At 36.8% G+C, this 22,300-nt stretch overlaps 1 protein-coding gene across 5 annotated transcripts in view; it reads left to right on the forward strand.

Moving 5' to 3' along the window:
- APOO (apolipoprotein O) overlaps positions 1 to 22,300 on the forward strand; it is a 31,813-nt gene that overhangs the window by 4,518 nt on the left and 4,995 nt on the right. For 3 of the 5 annotated variants that reach the window (XM_040531796.1, XM_040531780.1, XM_040531788.1), the window contains exons 3-7: positions 1,618 to 1,737; positions 5,240 to 5,294; positions 6,305 to 6,400; positions 9,145 to 9,236; positions 15,234 to 15,341. In XM_040531796.1, the coding sequence (XP_040387730.1) occupies positions 1,618 to 1,737; positions 5,240 to 5,294; positions 6,305 to 6,400; positions 9,145 to 9,236; positions 15,234 to 15,341 (471 nt within the window). The remainder of the gene's footprint in view (positions 1 to 1,617; positions 1,738 to 5,239; positions 5,295 to 6,304; positions 6,401 to 9,144; positions 9,237 to 15,233; positions 15,342 to 22,300) is intronic. The other 2 variants (XM_040531815.1, XM_040531806.1) reach the window with 1 other exon arrangement.

Here is a 22,300-nt window from a genome sequence, read left to right on the forward strand (position 1 = left end):
AAAAGACTTTTTTTTGTAATTCGTAACTAAATATGGCTTTATATACATGAGAGTTTATCTTAAAATTCTAAGTACTTCAGCTTAAGTGTTAGACAAGCAGTGAAACTAAATGAAACTGATTTTAGTGTATATGTAGGTCTTTTGACTGTGCCTACATCAGCAGTTCACACATGCAATTTGAGAGGATCAATAGTCGGAGCAACCTCCTGGCTTCACCTCAGTGAAGGAGCCTTAGCTTGGGCTTCTCCGTGCCCTGTGCCGCCAGTGGCATGAGTCAGTGATGAGGCAGCAGGGTGAAGTTGTGTGTGTGCTGAATGATCGGCTTCCTGATCAGCTTCAGCAGAGCAGAATGTGCAGCAGTGGATTTCTGGTGGCCGTTCTTAGCGTTCAGTGTATGTTAATTGGGACCTGCCAGCTGTCCAGTTTGATAAAATGTATGGGAATTCCATTATCTCTCAGCCTTCTGTTCTAGTGTCAGACATGTCTATTAGGGTGTCTAACAGGATCAAAGTTAAACTGGTTGTGAGAACGATTGCCAGAGGTGACAGACTTCCTAGGGAAATGAGACTTCAAGTGCTTGTCTTTTAAAATATTGTGGGAAATCCAGCTGCACAGATTGTCATATTCTTTGACAAATTCTGTGTCGTTATGTATCTTGTTACGGTTAGCAGCATCTTTTGTTATGGTAGAGACACCATTGTTTTCCAACTTATCTTGAAAAGAGGTCTAGCTGTGCTTTGAAGCAGTAATATGTGTCAGCATTAATTGAGAATAAACTCCCAAAAACATTAGTTTAAAATAAACTCCCAAAGTAAATGTGGTATAAAATAGAAACTTTTCATTCTAAGCATCAGTGCAGGATATAAACTGCTAGGAACAGTTTTCATTTTGCTCTGAACTTTGCTGTTCCACATTACGGACTTAGGTCTTTTTTTAAATGGAATATAGTAATCTTAAATGTGTTCAGGTAGTAAATACATTGTGATGCTAAACCCTGAACACTGTGGTTTTGTATTTACTACATAAAGATGCCCATTGCTCTTCAGGTGGGTGTTACAGTTCCTATTTGCTCAGCCATATGGTGCTGTTAGTGGTGGCTGTTGCTAGTGTGGTTAATGACTGCAACATTGGGATGCAGTACCATTTTCCCGCTCGGTAACAGCCAAATTTATATTGGATGTTACCTTTGTTAGAAACTACTTAGCCTCTTTAATGATGGCTTGTACAAATATAGAAGACGATCGATTGTGATTTCGGAGTTCTAGTACATGCAGTATGTTAACTGGGAACCAGAAGTGCTGATTAAGACCAGAAACATTTTGCACAATTATGTTTTGTCTTCTTATTAAACTGGTTTAATATTAATTTATAACCTGTGACTTGGATCATATAGCAGCTATGGATGAATTGTGTAGCAATTAAAGTCATCTTCATCATGATGTATAATTAAACTTTGCTCATAATGGTTGTCTCACTGCTGTACCTGAATTTATATTATGCATTCTTTATACAGTAAGCACCATGTTAGGTGTTCTCTGGTTAGGCTGTTCATACCCTGAAGACTTACTTACACAATTACACCTCTGTTTTTAACCTCTTGTTTGCTAATATTCACAGCTGTCACTCTACTCCTCTCCAGCTCGTGAGACTAAATATGTGGAGAGTCCACAAACCCAATTGGAAGAGGGGGTTTCACATTTACGGCATGCTATGGAGCCATACACAGCCTGGTGTCAGGTATAATGGTTTTGTGTTGCATCTGGTAGTGGTTTGGTGGTAAGGGTCGAGCTGGGTTTTGGTTTTAGGTGGATAATTAATAGACAGCAGCAAAAAAATTTTAGAAAAAATTAATAGCTATACAAACGGTTTTCCAAAATGCTGCATGACTTAAAACTTTCCACAATTCAGCTCATATTTACCCCCTTTTCACATGTAAACTATTATTTCTTTCTGTTAATTTGCTGAATTAAACCTCTGCTTTCTCACATTTTCTGTCCCTCCAAAAAAAAATAACTAACTAAAGCTTAGAATTGCTTTCTGTAACATTTTTTAAGTGGTTAGCTTTTGTAAGGTAGTTACAGGGAAGTAGTTATCAGGGAACAAAGTTACTTGAGAGGTTGATAATTAACTTCATAAACTAAGAATCAGCTGCTGTTCCTGAAAGAGCTGATGTCTCCGCAAACAAATCTTCCCCATGGCTTTATTTTCGTTTTTCACAACAGGAAAAGCTTATTGTTTTGGAGTATCAGGTTAGCTTTCTGATGATGTTTGTAAGATGTTTTTTAAGGTAACGTTAGCTTTAAAGTAAATTTCCTGTGCAGGGAGCGTTACAAAGCTTTTTGAAGTGCCTTCAATGGTAACTAGATATTAGAAACTTTTTGACAAAAAACATTCAAGTACCTAAAATGTTAAGCGCACAAACATTAATCATGCAGAGTCAAAGTAACCCTTGTGTAGCAGGCCTTAAGACTGGCTAGTAAAAGCAGGTATTTAAGAACTTGTGTCCAGGCCCATAATTGATACTACTGGGATTTGGGCTGATATGAAATCAGAGTATCAGCTTCAAAACCAGCACCTGAACGTTTTGTTTTGTATAGTTCACTAGCTGCATACAATTCCACTTCTGTGTGCAAATTTCATAGTTGCCAATTTGTTAGGGTTGTGCTCTTCGGTATGTTACTCGCATCTAAATCCAAGTGTTCTGACATTGTATGTCCTTCACCCCTATACCTTAGCTTTTCTTGTTGTGCTGAACGCATTCTGTCTAGAATTTATTTCTTAAAAAAACACAAACAAAAACAAACCACAACCAGCAGTAACTTCAATCAGGGGAAAAAAATATCTAAAAGAGGCAGTGGTAGCATTCCACTCCTATATCCTGAAAGTTGATAGTATCACAAGATGTGGGAAACCTGGATTTGGTACAGTCCTGTGACTGTACAGGAAGACAGGAGAGTGGTTAAACTTGCATTTTGCATGCCCACAGAGAGTACCGTAAAATTTCAAGCAGCGTGTTTTGAGGGCATTGATACTGAGTTGTCCTCACTTCAGCTGTGATACATCACAATTTTGGAGAAAAAAAAAATAAATCAATCAGTATTTGCTGAACTGGAATGTTGAGAGAAGGAACATGACCCTCCAGAAGAGGGAAAACTCTCTAGCTGCTATTCAGTGGCAAACCTGACCTCTGGGTCTTAACCCGAAAACTTCTTCTATATTTTTATTAGGTATCATGTTGATAATAAACAGCCATTAAATACAAAAGTAGTCTTTGGAGCACAGAGGATAACCAGGATCTTTGTAATCAAGGTCTAGAGTTAGAGCAGTGAGTAGTATCATGGCTTTCTTGCTCTCTCCTGACCCGGTGAATGTTGGAGCTTACTTCTGAAGCAAGGGCATCCTTGTCATCTGGTTGCCTCTTGACAGCTTAGGTGATGCTCCACTTTGCACAGTGGCTGTCCTGAATCCTCTTAAGCTGCAAATTGTTCTTCCTGTTCTGTACAGACCTTCAAGATGTTCAGATCAGGGTGTCCTTTGCTTAGGAGTTCTGTGTTTTGGTACTAACAGTTTCGAAACTTTTTTGCGGAAATATTGAGGGTTATTCAGTCTGGTTACATGTTTCTAAAGTGCCATAATCAGCAGAAGCACTGACTTCAGTTTTGAAGGGGAAGGGGAATTTTCCACAGTTTAGTTAGAGCTCTGACTGCCTAAATGCATGGGTTCTGTTTGGTTGCCTGTGGTAACTGTAACTGGGAAGGAGATTTGAGACAAGTTTAGTTTCCCCATTGGACTGATTGCAGGTAAGCCCTGAGCACTGCGTATGTCTCGCTGGCCTGTTGTCCTCCTATTTGCCTTATTTATTTTTGTCTCATAAGATGTTCTCTTCTGCTTACACACAACAAACCATTTCCTGGCAGTGGTTTACTGACTCATTTTATGAAGAGAACATGCAACCTGTATAGGCTTGGGGTGGTCATGCTTGCTTAACTGTAGTCAGAGATCATTTTGGTTTTTACCCTCCCCCTACCTATGCTAAAAAAAAATCACGTTTTAGTTGTCTCTGAGTTGACTTTTTTTTTTCCCGATTGGCTTTTAATAAGACCAACACCTGTTTAAGGTTCTGTTGTGTGTCACATGCTAATGCTTCTTTTTTTTTTCCATCACATTTTTGTTAGGTCACTATTGGCAATGAGGAGATGAAAGTTCTTCTAAAGATGATATCCATGTGCAGTATCTCAGACAACTGCTTTTATTTCTTCACAGATGCAGCTCAAGTGATATTGCAAGACCATTCTCTTTAGTTTTGGGCATACACGTTGATGAATTTGTTCCCTAATCAATGGACAGTCTTACACTGTCTAACCTCTAAAGGATTATTATCAAAATAACAATTAGCAAGATTGCTTTTATATTTTTTTTTCTGACTTTATAAAAAGCGAGGTGAATTCTGCATGTGTATGTTATATCTGCATATCTGTTATATCCTGCATATTTCAGCCCAAGAAAAATCTTGTGGGGTTGATGCAGTGCCATCTGATTTATTTTGGATAGTCTTTTTCCAAGTCACTTCAGAAATACGTTTTTGTTAGATACAGTTCCTTGGAAAGGGTAGTGTAGCACCTTGCCAAATGAGTCATGTACCCCCTGTGAAGAGCTAGGAATGAGTTTGTTGCAGTGTCGTACTTGCCTCCTTTGCATTAACTCAAGTATTTTTTGCAATACTTAAATAAACTGAGAAATCTGAGGAAATCCCAAAATTCAGTTACTTGTTCAGGAACTCAAAATATTGAAGCAGGCTTCCGTGTTTTGAGGAATTATACTTGATCTCTGTCCAAACACTACTTTGAGAAAAACATGCATGTTACAGAAAATGTAATGTTGAGCAAAAGTAGTCCTGTAAGTCTATGGGGGAAGTGGGAATAAACAGAGTTAGCTTTGTTGAGATGGGTAAAATTGGAACTGCGAAGTTGTTCTGTTTTTCCTCAGTTTCTTCATTGTTTTTGTGTATTAGTATAAAACAATGCACAGTTTTATTTCTTCTTTTGACAGAAATAACTGCAGCTAGGTTTTACAGGCCCAAACCTACAAATGCATTATGGTTAGCTTAACCTGGAGGCTATCTTAGGGACCCCAAATTTTTTTTATTCCTCTTTTTTTTTGGTCAGGTCAGTGAAAATCTGCAGTTAATTTACTTAATTGGTATCCATTTACCCTTGTTTTCTTTTCTTTTTTTTTTTAGGATCTTTATGCCAAAGCTAAGCCCCAGTTAGAAAAAGCTGTTGAGCGTGGTAGAGGTAAATCAGTTTAGTTTTCTTAACTAGTTGTTTAAAATGCAGGACTGTACTCTATCTTCTATTAAAAGGGAATTTCGTTATGCATCATTCTGTATGTTTTCTTGTTCCATTTGAGACTATTCTTCTGCGCACTGTATTATCAAATTAAATTTCCTTTCTAGATCATTTCTCTTCTAAACAATTAAAATGTGAGGCCTGTGTCTATCGCAGCCAATTCCATTTAAAATGACAGACAAGAAAAAGAAGGAAAAAGGTTCTGACAAATTATTCCCAGCCAAAACCAAGCATAATTTATTAGTGTTTGTGTGACTCAGCCTAGTAACTAAATTGTACTTCGTGTTGGTTTACTTCTTTGGATCTCCTAAGAATTTTGAATTAATTCAAAATAATTTTTGTTGATTTCTGTTTTGGGAGCATCCTTTCATAGTTAAGTTCACCAGGACTGAACATGGATGCTATTTAGACCTTACTTCAGATACTGCACCTCTATATCCCTGAATTTAATACTTTCAGTCTTTCGAACTCCCTTAATGGAAGGTTTTCCATAGTTTACCGTTCCCCCATCAGATTCCCATCTTGAAGTGAGCTTTGTTTTTGCTGTGTCTTTCCTTTGTTCTGTGGTTTGTTTTTTGTACAGTGTTTCACTGAAACTAATTCTTGTTAACACATAAATGCAAGAATCCGTTTTGCAAGGGTTTTTATCACTAATTTGAAAAAGATAAAATCGAGATTCAAAAGAGCAAAGCAAAACAAATGGCCCAGGAGCAAAGGCAAAATCTTCTGTGAAAACTGGTAAATACAATACGATGTTCAGTTTCATTCATGTGTCACTAGAGAAGATCTCAAAGGCTTTGAATTTTCTGCCAGCAGATCTAAAGTGTGCATGATAGTTAAATGTGTTTTGATAACTCTTTTATGTTTAGTAACAGTCGCCAGCATGTATTGATGATTTCTTATCATAAAAACACTTTCACATTACATTAATGCACTGTGTTCTGACTTCTTTTCAGAGGGTTGTGAATTTCTGCAAAATCCCCCTGATGGATTTTATCCAAGGCTCGGTGTGATAGGTTTTGCTGGAATTCTTGGATTGTTTCTTGCTAGAGGTAAGTGGGAACCTTTTGAACTGCTTATGGTTTAATTTGGGATAAATCACTTGTGGGTTTTTTTTGTTGCTGTTGTTACTAGCTCTTAAATGTGACACGTGAGATCTGACTTAGCTGTACAAGCATGTTTCCACAGTGTTCCTCCAATTATACAGAAGGTATAATGTAAAAGGTGTGTAATAACCATTAATTATTGTTTATGAATACTGTATTTGTTACTGGAATCTAGTCTTTGATCTTTCTCAGTTCTAGCTTATTATAACAAAAGTGGGAAAGGATTTTTTTTTTTAGCCTAAAAATCTTTTTAATATATGAAGTTGTTGATCACATATGTACTATAGAAAACTACAGAGGAATAAATTACGGTGAAACACAGAGGTTTCTGAATGACGATGCATGTACAATTAGTTGTATGTTCAAGTTCCTTCAAAGTGTTGTGTATCCAGGCAGAGAGTTCCTGCATATGGTGATATCTAGCAAAATACTTGTGAACCATGGGTGTGCTATAGACGTATCCACGTTTTGTGACATAGAAATGTGATACAGCTAATTTCATAACACTGGCTGAAGAAACTAATATGTTTATCTTTCACAGAAATAAAAGTTATTTTAAGAAATGTTAATTATGAAGAATATTTTGTATTTGTAGTGATATATTCTTAATACAGTGAAATGAAGTAACAAGAAGAGTGCTTGTAGATAAAGGAACTGTGGAGTTGCAGAACTTAAATACTAGGGAAGACATGCTTTGGTTAAAAATACATCTTAGTGGGCTCCATATGTGTTGAAGAAAGTGTGTGCGTGGTATTCAGAAATGGAAAACATTTTGTGAATATATGCATTCCTATATGCAATCCTGAAAATATTCAAATAAAGCACGTTTTTCCTAGCATATGATTTTGAATGAAGATCAAGGTCTCTTAATGTCTCTAACTTCTAACACTTGAAATTCTTTCTCTTCAGACTCCTATTTCTTGAGTTATGTGGTTATGACTGAAATCAGTTTCCAGCTTTATGACCGCAGCAAAACTATGGGGAAAAAATAGCCATCTTAGGGCTGAATCTGAAAGATTAGAGAGTCCTAAATTTAACAACAAAAAAAAACCTTTATTGAACAAGTATCTGAGCTGTGAATCTTTTAGGACTGAAGCCCTAATCTGTTAATTTTTGTCTGGCTATAGTTCAAAAATACTGTTATCTCAAGAAGTTATTCAAGCTGTAAAAGAAAATGCCTCTTATTTTTGATGCTACAGAAAGTTAGAACCAAACTTTTTTTTTTCTTTTTTTCTCCCCCTTCCTGCCCTTCACCCTTACTTGCTCTCACTCTAAAAATTGTCCTCTTGGAAGATGCAGATCAAATCTTCCAGGTCTAACCACAACACTTGAAGATACTGCTGCCTGCTAGGGAGAAAGTACTGTATTTGGAGTAGAGTCATTGTGCTTGGTTTAAAATGCTTCATTTAAAATGCTGTTGAATGTAGTTAGCTCTAATCTTGGTGAGTAGCACTGGACAGATACGGGAGTATTCCTGAACTTCCTTCTAATGGACGTCTCCAGCAGGTAGCAGGCTGATGGAAAACACCATCTTCAACTATTACATTTATTCCTAAAGTAATACTGTAGGCACATTCTGAAGCACTATCACTAAGGAAGATTTTCTTGTTCTCAGGTATTACAACAAAAGCATAATTTTTCTGGCTGTAAAGACACAATTAAACTTGCCTTTTCTGTGCTTTCTTATAGCTAACTGGTACCAAGTTTCCTCTTCATGAGACAGAAACACCACTTTCTGAAAGTCTCTCTTCTTTACCATTCAGTTCCTCATCTTATCATGAGCATGTGTTGTAGAAACACTTTGGATATACATTTCTGCTTCAAAGTCCATTCTCTCCCTATTAGCTTATATGGCTTTGCATATAGAACAGGCTGTTCTTTGAGGAACAGAAATACTGCATCCTGACCCCTGTATGTCTGCTCTGTGACCCCATTTCCCTTTTTTCTGCTTTACTGCTTGCTTTGCTCCTATACCGGCTCCCATCTATATCTCTTTTTTGCCTTGATGAACCGCAGGGTGCCCTGTAACTGATTCTGTAATACAGTTTCACTGGCCAGCCAGGATATGTAACCCGTGGCCAAGTGTAATAAAGGATGAATTTTTTAGGCAGTTAGATCATTTTAGACTTGTATATAATTGAATAGCGAGTTCAAACTGATTAAAATATTCAAAATTTACCTGGGGATTGAGTAGCGGGAATACAGCATAATTTTAAGTACTAGTCGTGGAAGTATCAATACTTGTGAGTCAAAGTAATTTACAAACTTTGTAGCAGAACTTTTCTTGTTCTGTTTAATGTATTGAAAGAGTGCTGACCTAACCTTTCTTTGCCTCAGTTTTTCATTTTGGTTTAGAAAAGAGTATCGGTTGGTATAATTCTCTTAAACATTTCTGAACTGTGACTTTTACTTCATTATTTAGTGCCAAAATAAATTATGTATTATTATAGAAAATATAGTTGTAAAGTAAATTGTCACTATAGAAAGATGTTGATGATTTTGTAAAAAGGTTACTTTTATCAGCATAATAGTGTTTATTATGAAACCAGCTAAACTGTATCTAAAAAAAATATGCTAAGCTCTATATTAAAAAAAATAAATCGCGCTGCTTATAAGTAAAAGTTGAGTAGGGCCACTCAGTTGTCTCAGTTAACATATATTCTACCAACATATTTTTTGTTGTGAAACAGGCTCAAAAATAAAGAAGTTGGTGTATCCTGCAGGCTTCATGGGTATTGGCGCTTCCATGTATTATCCTCAGCAAGCGGTTGCTGTTGCAAAGGTCAGTGACTATACCTTTCTTTTGGAAAAGTGTCTTTTATTTTGATTGTTACTTCAAATTAACTGGTAATCCATTTTCTTAAAAGTCCCGTCTGCATGCTTGACACTTAACAAGATAATAGTTTTTTCACAAAATAACATGTAGTCTAGACTGAGTGAAAGTTGGGTATTCAATTTCTTTTAGTAAGTTTGTTTTTTAAAATCTGCATAGAATCTTCAGTATGAGGTACATAATCTCCTTTCTGAATCTTGAACCTCAAGTAATAATAAATTAAATAATGCTTAGTATGTACAATTTGCATGTTCAGTTACAATACTAAGGACGCCTGAAATGTCTTGAGAGCAAAAGGAGTAAAAGGGCTTAAAGAAGAAAATTAAAAGGAGATTCTACAGAGAAATCATAGGAACAACATTTTGAGATAAGCATCATTAATTAGTTTTTCTGTGTTTTATTGGATAGTTTTAAGAATGGTTATATGCACATTCTGGAATAGGGTGAGAATTCTGCTGCTTATTGGATGCCTTTCCTGTTGTTGCATTTGCTGTTTCATGCACGTACGTGTCGTGCTATCTTCCGGTTACAGCATCTTTCCTGTGAAAGAAAGAACTGAAGTGACCAGACAATTACTTAAAGTCCCTGTTGATGTCATTTCATGTGACTAGCTGTCCATGCACTCTTAACTGTGCTGACTGAGATTCTTCAGTTCTACACCATACTCTTTTTCAAATCCAGCTTTTAACCACTCAAAGTGCACATACTTTAGTGTATCAAAAATACTTTTTATTTGGGGCTTTGATAAATTGGCTTACAGATGGCTTGTGTATGATGCGGAGATGTCGGAAGAAAACATGATGTTCTCAAGAACATTTGGTTTTCTTTGAAACCTGAAAGGTTTGAAAGGTTTAGGGAGAGTTAAAAATGCTGTGTTTGAACTTTTACAGCACAGTGATGCCCTCATCTTGGAAGGAATTTGTTACTGATGCTCCCAGAATTCAGATGCTCTAAATACAGAGTGGCTTATCCTCAGGGAGTGAAAATTATACAACTGGCAGGGGAAAAAGAAAACATTAAAATTTAAGAAGCTTAGACATTTCTGTTGGGAAATTTGAAATTCTATTTGTCTTCTGAACAGTGAAGTGGGAAATGATTAAACGGTGATCAAACTGATGTTATTGTTTTTAGAGAAGCTTAATTCAGTCTTAACTACAGATTTGTTACTAACAGCTTCACAATGCCTTGTTTATTTTACCATAACTTTGAAGTGTATGATTGCACTTTGATCAATTCACGGTTCTTAGTTCAACCATAACAAAAAATCCAGTGAGAGACCCTGAGCCTGGAACTTGATTGGAGTGCATTTAGCTTTGTTGACTTGGTCATGGCAATAGATGCAAGAGTTTGGAAACTTCTGTGGAAAGAGTGATATCTTAGATACTGTTTTGGTTCCTCTAACCTCACACATGCTTTTCTTTCTTAAACAAGCAACATTTAAGCATACCACATCTTACTATCTACTATTTTTATGCCTTAATCTGGAATCAGAAATACTTTCTTCTCTAGTAATTGTTTTGAAATGTTTAGTAGCATTTGAAAAAAAGACCTGTAAGTGTAAGAAAGAGGTCTGCAGTACAAAGTTCATGTGCCAAATTAGCAGAACACTATGGGAAGTATTCTGGAACACATTTTAAGTTTTTTTTATTTCCTTTTTATATTTTTTTTTCTTCTACATTTGATTACTTCACTGATTTTCATTTGCAATGGGATTGTTCCCTTCATTTGGTAAACTTTTGGATTTGGCCATACTTTTTTCCTTCCCACCTTTATTAATAATTTTCCATTGGAAGTAAACACAGTACACTTGCAGTTGAGGTACAACATGTGATATATCTGTCTGGAAGAAGTCTTTTTTTCTTTGGCTAAAATGTCTAAGTTGTTAACTGAAGTCATAGCAACAGAGCTCAGTGTTGGCCATATGTAGTTTTCAGACATTGTTTCTCTAACTGGAAATGAAAGAAATGCACGGACTAGGTGTTTTTTATTTTTATTTTTGATTTTTTCCATCCTTTCGTAATCATTCTAGCAAATCACAAATTTGTAAGGGATTTATTTCATAACTGCTAGCATTACTTTCATTTGTATAACTTTGAACAAACGGTCAGACTGTTTCTGTGGTAAGGGAACTAAATTTAATACTAATGTTTATTTTGTTGTAGTGGAACTTTAACTAGTGTTTTGGAACTATATTGTGTTCCAGCTAATCATAATAAATTTCAAAATGTTTTGTGTTAACTGTGGTTTATCTTCCATCTGGAAAACTTTCCCATTATGAAGTTACTTAAATCAGTCTCTTTATCATTAGAATTATTATTTTTTCCTTGCTATTAGAAGTTCCATAAAGCAGCATGTGTTTTATGCTTGCTTCTTGAAAAATAAAAACCTCCTAATACAGAAGTTTGTTTCTTTGACAACAAAATAAATTAATTTGTATTTCTTTTGAACGTATATCTCTTCCCTCATCCAGTTTAGTCTGTAAGGCATAAACAGCTGTAGTGACACAACCGAGAGCATGACATAATTACAGGAACTAAGGATTGAAAAGAAAGAGTTGGGGTCACGTAGTCCATGTTCGCTGCAGAATGAAAGGCATTTAAAATTGTACTATTGGCAACTTCGTTAGCAATATAAATGTGGAAAAGACAGCAGATTCGTAATTTAGTTTCTCAGCATACAGTTTTGGTAAGGAATTGCTGACTGTAATTCTGCTTGATAATCTTGATGTACAGCATACCAAATATTCGATATTATATACTTACTACCGTGTGTTGAATAGAAGATGGAAGCTTGTTTGCATGTACGTTTGGCCTTAGGAACTGCTGATGCCTCCACAGCAGTGTCTAATATGGGTATTCGTGGCCTAAGGTCATTTTCAAACTATTTCAGAGTCCGTGCTGAGAACCGCTTAATCTGACTTTTGAACTTGTTTGTTCACTTTTTAGCATACAAACTTTCTTACAGTGTTGCATTGAACAGAGGTGGTATTTTAGCATGTGCTAATTTAACACAAGCAAGCTAGAAATTATCTTCCAGAAACTCAGAATTCCAGATGGCTGTACGGAAAAGCATGTCCCTCTTTTGAAAGGAACTCTTTGTATTAGTGTTCAAATGAATACTTCGAACAGTTGAATGAACAGTTTGGATTGTTCCTGTGCCTTTACTTTTCCTGGTTGGTACTGTCACTCACAAGAACTGTAGTGGCAATTGCAGTACCTGGCTATTTCCTCTTAAACTGCTCCATGGGAAAGGGAGGTGTATGACATACAAAAGGTATAAGATACAATACACAACCTCCAGTGTCGTGTTTGTGAGAGTATGCATCAGGTGGTTATCAAAAATGTCATGGATATGTTCCTGCTGACCCTGTAACTTGCAGCTTACAGTCTCTCTAGAACTGTATTTCTCAACCCCATGTGAACTGTGAACCTGTGCGTGGGTCCAGCCTTTTGGAGGGCGTGTACAGTGTTGGAGCAGTGGTTGACCAGAGCAGAATAAACTTTGTGGGTTTCCCTACCTTATGATGTAGCTACTTTGCTCCAGCAATGTGAAGGGACAGTTTCTCATTTAGGATAACTCATACTTGACTTGATCATGTCAGTCCTATAATTAAAATATATTTAAATTGTACTGTTAAGATTGAGAGTGTTTTTAAGCAGGAACATGAGATGGCTTATGGATACCTGTTGTTTCTCATTTTATGTTGATAGCCATGCCCTCAATGACATTGCAGACCAAAACAAAAATCAAAAACAAACAAAACAAAACAACCCACCGGCCTTCATTTGTTTTTTGTTTGTTTGTACTAGTTACTTTCCAGTCCTGGTAGCTTTGCACTGCTTGCACCACTGATCGCACTATCCTTCCAGCTAAGCCATAGGTTTTCAGAAGTAGTTAGTTAAAGTACTTGAGAGCGAACACTCCTGAATACTGAACAAGAAAATAAATATTTATAACTGTAAAGCCTGCATTGAGGGATTTTGGAGGTTTAACACGTTCATTTCCAGAGCAGTTGGTGTGCCTTTTTTTCTGATGACCTTTATCACCTTCAAATATAGGGAAAACTCAGTGCATCGTACAAACTTTAAAATCAAAAGATAATTGTATTTGTCAAAGGTGGTTACAAATAGGCTTGCTCTTGGTATTTAAAACATCCTACAACTTGGATTTAGTTGTGACTCAGAAATGTAGTTGCTGATTTGGGTTTGGGTTTCTGTTTTTTTTTGTTTGTTTTGATTCTAACTATGTTCATTATTAAATAGCATCTTTAGTAAAGTGTGTGTGTGCAGATATGGCTGACTGTTGAGATCATCTGAATTTCTCTATGAAATGATACAGATTAAGGAACGAGGGGTTTGTTGCTGAGATGTTGATGTCGGTTGCCTGATGGTTGGTGAATGTGTGATTTTAGTGTAACAGTAAAAGGTCACACTGATGCTGCATAAAGCCGTTAGGCTTTGAATGCAACAATCTTGTGCATTTGTGGACGTAAGCTGGTCTGATATGTATCTAAAATCCTTTCTTACTGATCTGAGTGGAGTTTTAACTGCTATCTGAAAAGCACTCTATGGTCTTTACTGCAAACTAGTTGTCCTTGTTTGCAGTTTGTAAATGGGCGGGATTGTATTTGCACTCTACCTAAAATCTAACGCAGCACTAAAAAATCATGATGCAAAGCTAGAGGTCTCAGTATGGTTTGAAAATGTGTTGTGTGAGCTGCAGTATACAAAGGTGGTAACGTGGCTTGCCCAGAAGTACATCTGTTATGGTGATGGTGCACAACTGGTGTAGTTAATTTTTGTTCAGACAAGGGAAGTGGTTCTTTGCATGATATGTGCCAAGTGGTAGAATTCCTCAGCACATGATGTTTTGGATCCAAAAAAGTTGGTTTGGATCTAACAAAGTTACATGGTGCTTCTTAGGAGGCAGGATGAGTTCATAGGAGAGAAATTCACTGGGCATGATTATACATATAGAAATCGCCTCTGGCTAAGGAAATCTATGAGCAGCAAATTGTTGGAGACTGGAAGAAATGTAAGGAGAAGAATCACTTACACTTGCCCTGTTCTTGTAGTTTTCTAGCTTTGTCCCCTCTTGGAGATAAGGCGATACCTTCTCATTTCTTGATACCATGTTTATTTGTTTTTTTTAGTTTAATGTCTGTCTAGTTGGGCAAATTGTCCATTTTTACTTCCGATTTTTTGGGGGTAAAAAAACAGATATTAATCTGAAAATTAATCTTTCAGACTGACTTGAGTCTGGAGCTGTAAAACCCTAATGCTCTTAGGTGTTAGGATGCTATGGATCTACAAATGCTATGAATATTATGGTTACATATGATGCAAAGGGGCAGGAGATATTCTTTTATTAGACTTAGGGATTTTTCCTGTTATAAAATTATCTGTTGGTGTGATATAGCAAACACTGTCTTTCTTATGTCTTCAGTTTTGAACTTTGACAGCTGCTTATTTGTTATAGCCATCTATCCGCAAATCAGGTCTTTCTTCTAAATTGCAAATAAAAAGAAACAAAGGAGTACTCCTATTGTTCTGTCAAAACAGTGAAAACTGTAAAACTGCAAAATAGGGACAGACTAAGTAGGGATATTTTGTCTTTAAAGCAGGTTTGGTCAAATTAAGAAATAATTTGCATATGTGAAATCTATTGAAAATAGAATGCTAAGACTGTAAAATCCAAAATTGTTTCGATGCAGCATCATCACAATCTTTTATACAGATATATTTCATGTAGTCTTCAAACAGCTTTTTAGCAGCTTGGCTTTTCTTATTCCTTATGTGTCATTTTTTTCCCAAGATGTTAATTAATGCTGTACACATTGAGCTTGAGTGGGAAGATGTTAAGGATCTTGGATTCTGAGATTTCTTCCACATGAACAATCTTCCTCAGATTATTAAGTTCATGCTTTGTAATTATTTTGTTTCAAAGGTTGCTGGTACACAGCTGTATGACTGGAGTCTTCAGGGATATATTGCCGTAGAATCTCTTTGGAAGGATAATCCTAAGAAGAAGAAATCTGGGAAAAAAAATGATAAGGTAAGAAGTCGGAGGAACTTGATTTCTGGATTAGGAGAAAATCCGGAAGAATGCCAATAAAAATCAAGTTTCCTTTGAATCAATCTGTGTCCTGATGCAGTACTGAGTGCAGTCATTGCTGAAAGTTTCTGCTTGCTAGATATCCATTTGTTAAACATTGTTCTAATGGTCAGGTTAACATTCACATAGTCAATGTATTAGTTAGAACAGAAAATAAAGATGAATGTTATTGTACAAGTTGCTTTTTTTTAGTCTGATATTACTATTTTGTGTTAAGATAAAAAGTAATGTGTCAGACTGCTGCCTTGCTTTAGAGGTTCCTGCATCTGATGACAGAGCAAATGCTAATGTAATGGCTTTGTAGTCAAGAATTTGGCAAGCACTGAAGTTTCTCTGAAACAGCATTTTTGAATTAACATTGGTAATACAGCTAAGTGAATGTCTTACATGCTAATTTTTAGTTTTAGAATGGAGCAGCTCTCCTTATTCCCTCTACAGAGCAGCTTTCCCTAGTCCCCCTGCAAAGCACCAGTGATATGATATGATTTCTTGCCTTTTTGAATGCTGAATTGATACTTTGTAGAGGTGGTCAAACATCATATACAACAGCAGTGAATTGAAGGATTTTAGGTTTGTTTATCTATAATTGTTTACTTCTATAAAATGCTACGTGTTGTGACTCGATAGTAATGTCTAGTAGAGCAGAATGCAGTGCCATAATTATGCTAGAGCAACTATTCATAAATACTGTGGGGAAAAAAATAAGTAAGATTCTATTTTGCTGCTTCTAATGAATTATGAATTTCACATTCTACAAAATACTAGCAAGTTTCAATATTAATGCAATATGATTGGTTAATGATACTCGCTGAAGATTAGCATTGACTTGTGAAGACATGTTTTAATGAACATTAAAAATGAACTTGCTTTAATGAACATTGTACTATATAATGTCTAGGTCATAATTTATAACTTGTCTGAAGCTTCTGCAGTTAATTATCTTAATGATGTTTTGGTTTTTTATCTGCTAGACATTTCCATTATCCCACAGGAACAAGCTGTCTCAGTAGTTGTACCTCTCTGATACAGATAAGCGAACTGACTTCTAAGAAATATATGTAGATGGCTCAGTGAATTGGAGTGTAAGAGGCTGAAGAATTGTGTGAGTTGATAAAATATATTTGAGGGAGAGCCGATAAGGTTTTCAGGGATTTTTTTTAACTCAAGAAGTAAAAATTCAGAAGTATAACATAAAGCTTCAGTGGTTTTAAATCCACTGCAAGACTTGCTGCATATTTAATTCCTGATTTCTAAGCTTCTTCTGTTGATACAAATTGCTGCCCTGGCAGCAGACTGCTTCCCATCTCTTATTTTAGTTGTTTAAGGCAGCAAAGCAGAACTAAAAGGTGGTTTGAAAACAACTTTGAACCAGCAGAAAACCTTGGTGTTTCATTGTGGACCTCGTGATTGAGCCCTAGCTCAGAACTTTTAACAGCTCATCCTAGGTTGGCAATGGTGTATGGCTCTAATGGTGGTGTTCTGGGTTGTTCGAAACCAGAAGTCCTGTCTGACCAGAACAGGGTATTTGCAACCCACAGAGGTCTAAGAAATAAGAAGGGTAGCCACTGAGGGGGAGACGCTTTGGAGAGGCAATTGCACTTGAGGTTGCAGGTATGGAACTGAGTTCCCTGGGTGGGTCTAGGTGTGGGAATAGTTCCAAACAAACACGATTGGAGAAATGTTCACATGTCCTATCAGTTGCTGAATCTTATGAGAATGGTCACCAGTTGAATACTGGTGGAGACTTTCATCAGGGGATACTCACCCTGTATTGGCCTCTAGGCATTTGAGTAAATGTACTTGTGTAATTTTTTGAATAAACAAAGGTTAGTTAATCATCCTGTACCTTTTGTAAAACCTAGGCTGTCAAAAAATGTCTCCAAAAAATAAGCAACATTAAAATATTAAAATATTTCAGAAAGATAAACAGACAGCATCAATAAGGTTTAGCTGAGCTTTTTATTTTATTGTGTCCTAGGCTTTCAAAAGGAAACACATGATTGTTATTGGAAGGCGAAAACTTTTGAAGCTTTTATCTTACTATAAGGTTTATTCAAGCACTTGCTACTTCAGCAGAAAAACAAAGGGCATGTGAAATTGGAGAGACCACTAAGTAAACACAGCTCTTTCTCTTCCTCCTTGCAGAATCTTTAAATCACACCCTTTAGATGCCAAAATGTTATTTGGACAAAAAATTGAAATGCCATTGAACAGTTTCCTTCTAAAGTTCATCTAACCAATCAGACGTTAATGTTAACTATTGCCAGTTAACTTGGTGAATTAGGCAAGATTAAAAAAAAAAGTGACTGAAGTGAAGAAGCAATATGAATTGGGTGAAATTTCCTGCATTTCAGGAGTTCAGTGATCGCTTACCACTGAAGTATGCAGCCTCTTTTTTTTTTTTTTTTTTTAGTCCTCTGAAGTTGTTAAAGAGAGGCTTTTGTCTCTGTGACTTCTAGAGAAGCCAAACATCAGTTCGGAAGTCTCTGGAGTGAAAAGTATTTCTGATGGGAGAAGTCTGCTGTGAAATTTCCTTTGGTCTGAGTTTATGAAACAGTATAAAATACGTGGTTGAGAAGGTGCTTTGGTTTTGTGGGGGAAGGGAGAGGGAGATTTTGCTTGTTCGTTTGTTTTATTAAAGACTGTGCAGTGCTGTTCTACCAGGATGTGGTCAGTCACACTTAATAATGAAAGCCTCTACTTTTTTTGTATGTACAAGCACCAGCATGCCACTACGGTGAGAGAGGAAGTCTGCCCAAGAAAAACATTTTCAGTCTCTCTCTAATGCTGTGTCACACTAGTGCAAAAAAGTACTTTCTGTTCATATAGCTGATAAGATTCAGCTAATCAGCATCAACTATTCCAGCAAAAGGATTTTTGTTATTGCGTTTTTATTGAAGCTTTTACTGGTATAGAAATGCCAAGGAAGAAAAATAAATACTTCTAACTCTCACGTACTAAAGTTGGGAAAGCTTTCTGGGATAGGTTGTAGGACTTCTGCCCTAATTTGACAGCCTGGTGAAAGAATCATGTTGGTTTGGTATATTTGTTCCTTATTGCCATAGTAGGCACCTAGATTTCCTTCCTAGTGAAGGCAAATACAAACGTTACTCTTGAGTTGTTATGGCAGATGTAACCCAGCTTGTGAAACCATGCCAGAGCAAAAGATGTTACTTTTTGGTTTTGTCATTTGCTCTAGCATTTTCCTGTTGCTACACAGAGGATCCCTGCAAATAGTCAAACAATATATGGGTGGCTCTTCTTGGCTTGTGATAATTTGTTACGCTGCTCATAATTTGTTTGATAGGTACCACAGCTGCAAATAACTTTATGTTTGTGCAGCAGTAGGTCATTAAAATAGATGCAGTATGTTAATTTTCTGAAGGTTTTATGAGGCAAAAAGCTATGCCAAACTGAGGTCATCATCAACTCAAATCTAAGTTCTGCCAAGAAAGATGAATTCCAGGATCTTCTGCTGCAACATTTTGAAACACTGGCTGGAGCCCCTCCATACAGCAAGTCAGTCTGTAAAGTTGTGAATACGCTACTTACAGTATAGATTTCTAGTATCCTGAAGCCAGATCGTTGTAGGAAGTAGTTGTCAGTATGAAAGTTCTCTGGTAAAACTATGCAGGTATCATAAGTGACAATCTGTGTCCACATTTTTTATTTACAGAAGGATGAGACATTTTCCTAATAAGGGATGGCAGGAGTAGTTATTTAGCTTCTGTATACATTACCTTGATATAAAGTGGATAACTTTACTACTTCTTCCTCCCAAAAGAGAAGATGGTGTAAGAAAAGTAACCAGCTTGTTGATAGGCCAGGTGTATTTTAAGGGTTTTACCTTCTGAAAATTTTTTGCTTACCTGAGTCATATTTACACACAAGAAATAATTCCACAAAAATCAGTGGAATTACTGTTAAAATTTATATTGCCAGGTTGTGAGTCTTCAGGAAAAGTGATAGTGAAGTGGAAGATACGTCCTTCGAACCTTGTTTATCCTAGTTTGCAAAATTTGTAAAGCATCATATCTATGCCTTTGAACAGTTTTTAAGCATGATGTCTAGTGTTTGAAACCCTTCTGAGTAGTCTTAGGCAGCAGCAAACTTTCATAACAGGGGTTTTGCAATTATGAAGGCTCATACCCTGCAGTGGCTTCAGCTAGTCTTTGTGAATAACTGTTCCCCCTGCCCAATAACGTCATGCAAGATCTTTCTCTACGCTTCTTTTCTTCTACCTTTGCCTTTTAGTGCTGGCTGAACTGTTAAGCCAGAGAATTGCAGCTTCTTTTTTTCCCCCCAAAACGATCTCTTTTTAATTCTTGCTGCGTTTGTCAGCTTTAATATCTGTTGTTAGGTCAGAGGGCTGGACTGACCATAGCAGCTGGAAGATTTTTGTGCAGCAGCATAACTTTAAGGGCTGTAGTTTTATGTATAACAGATTATAATTTGTTTACAGAAAACTGCTTCGGGATCAGTATTTCAGAGCAACGGTTTAATACAGATGACTTGTAAGTTGTTTGTTTGTCAGTCAGCTCATTTGATGATTACTGTTGTGAAATACAGCCTTCCTGCCCTTCCTCTTCTGCCTCTGGTCTCTATACTTCTGTCATTTGTACTGTACTGTAGGGTTGTTAGCTCTTGTACTACAGTGCTTTCATCTTCAAGTGACAAAGGCTTGTGTTCTGATACCAACTCGCTTAGACCCAGGTTTTGCTCCAGCCAGTGAGCTAAAACATACTGAAACACATCGAAAAAGCATTCTCTTCGGTCAGCTCTCTGTCTTTTCTTTACACTAATCAGTGTTTTGCTGTATTTTCAGCTATTTTGGATTCTTCCTCTTGCCATGACACTGAATCAGGCACCCATTGTTTTTACCAAAGTGGCAGAACAGTGCTAGAGCTCTAAAAACATCCCCTTTTTCAGTCCCTGTTCATTTCTTTGCGTGCTCTTCCCCACTTTCTTCCAATGAGTAATAAGATCTTGCAGAAGACTGCTTCTTACTGTATTTCTTCCATTGTTGCCTGCCACTTGGTTGTTTAAACAACTTCAGAGATTGAAAGAAACTCTTACAGCTTATTGTTTGGTTTTCGTTCCTGATCTGTTGGTAGAAACCATCTGTGATTTACCAATACTCTCTGCATATACATAACGTAAGTACTTATGTAAGTATGTATGTACACACGCTTAAATAAGCACAGCTGTTTGGGTATTTTATTAAGTGTCTGCTGGTGACAGTGCTTCCAAGTGCAAAGACTGCTCGGCTTCGGTGGGCTTGTTTCCTGTACTTGCCTCAAGGAAATGATGAAAGTGGAAGTTGTGGTGTCAGCGTCTTGACTGGGTAGCTTTACTGTGAACAGCATAAACTGTGATCATAGCAGACCTAAATTGTGTTTTGAGTATCTTTTAAAATACAACATGAGCGGCTGATACAGATAGATAGATAAACAGCAAAAGTTTGGTCGTCTGAACTAAATGATAAACATCTACTGTGGACAGAAAATGGTGTCACACACACTCGCTTTTGGTCCTAAGAACAACAACGGAGTAAAACATGTAAAAGTTATTACTTGTTAGTTTGGGCGGTGATGAATTTAACTGTTAAAGAGGTGGGAAAGGAAGAATCCACCCTACATAAAGTTGTGCTTTTCAGAGCAACTTAAAACACGGTAATATTTTTAAAGTGTTCCATATTTCTAAGAGAGTAAATTTCAACCTCAACTAAAATTACAAAACTGGAAACATGTTGTCTTTGATTGACTAGGAGAGGATGAATAAGGTTAAACAGTGATGTTATCTTTATTCTAAGCAATACATTGCAAACAAAAGAGACAGAAGAAAGGGTAAATTATTAATCTGTGAGCCTGAATGCTTTGTTTTTTCTTTTGTACCTGTTGTTCTTTTCTGGTGGCCAGACTCTACCTTTTAAGAGTTTTCCATAAACATAATAGACATGTATGCCTCTCTTTAGAGTTATAATTTCTGTGGTTAGGTGCCACTGTAAAGGGGCCCAGCCATCTTGCTCCTGTTCAGAGGGAGCAACAGAAACTGACTTTTGCATCAGAGTAGGCTGTAATGTAAGGAGAAAGTCAAATTAAAAAACTAACCAAACAAAAATGGTGGCTAAGTTCCTTTTGGACTGTTTTTTTCATATGTAAGTAAAATTGGATAGAAATAATTATTTTTTTTGAAGTTTGTTTAAAGTTTAGGTCTCGATCCATGTCTGTTAGACACAGTGAGCTAAGCTGACATTTTTTTAATCACTTACGTATTAAAGCTTTATAAAGAGCATTGTGTACAGTCCCCTTTATTCCAGTATTATCTTGGATTTCAAATAATGATTTTTTTTTAATCCTGTGGAATCCCAGTGCCTTGAAGACTTTATGAATGCGTTACGGAGATTTGTTACCAGTCACCATTGAGTTGAAGCTCGCAGTTGCGTAAGAATGCAAAACATTTCCACTCCTGCTGCGGGGTACGGCTCTGACGCGTGAACTCTGTCCACCCAGATACGTTACAAAGTGGCTGTGTTCCGGCAGAAAGTAGAAGGACTGTGTCTTGAATATGTGCCCGCTTCTAACGATGACAACGCCATGGAGGAGGCGGTCTTTCGGGTCGTTGATCTAGACACGTTTTTTGCTTCTGATTTGTTTTGGGTGTGACTTGAGGACTTTGACACTTTGTTAAATTAGGTGTGTTCGCTTCCTTTGGCACCTCAAAGGACTTCTTTTTCTGGCTACCCATATTACTGCTTTATCAGTCTCGCTCACTCTCTGTTGATGTAGTGGGCACATACAGCAGATGGAGTTAAAAGACCTTCTTAATTGCTAATTGAGCAAATGAGTTTGTGTGTGAGCAGCGGGCTGATTTGAGCCCAGAACTCAGGCTGATAGATC

Source organism: Cygnus olor, chromosome 1, assembly GCF_009769625.2.
Source record: "Cygnus olor isolate bCygOlo1 chromosome 1, bCygOlo1.pri.v2, whole genome shotgun sequence".
Classification (NCBI taxonomy): Eukaryota; Metazoa; Chordata; class Aves; order Anseriformes; family Anatidae; genus Cygnus; species Cygnus olor.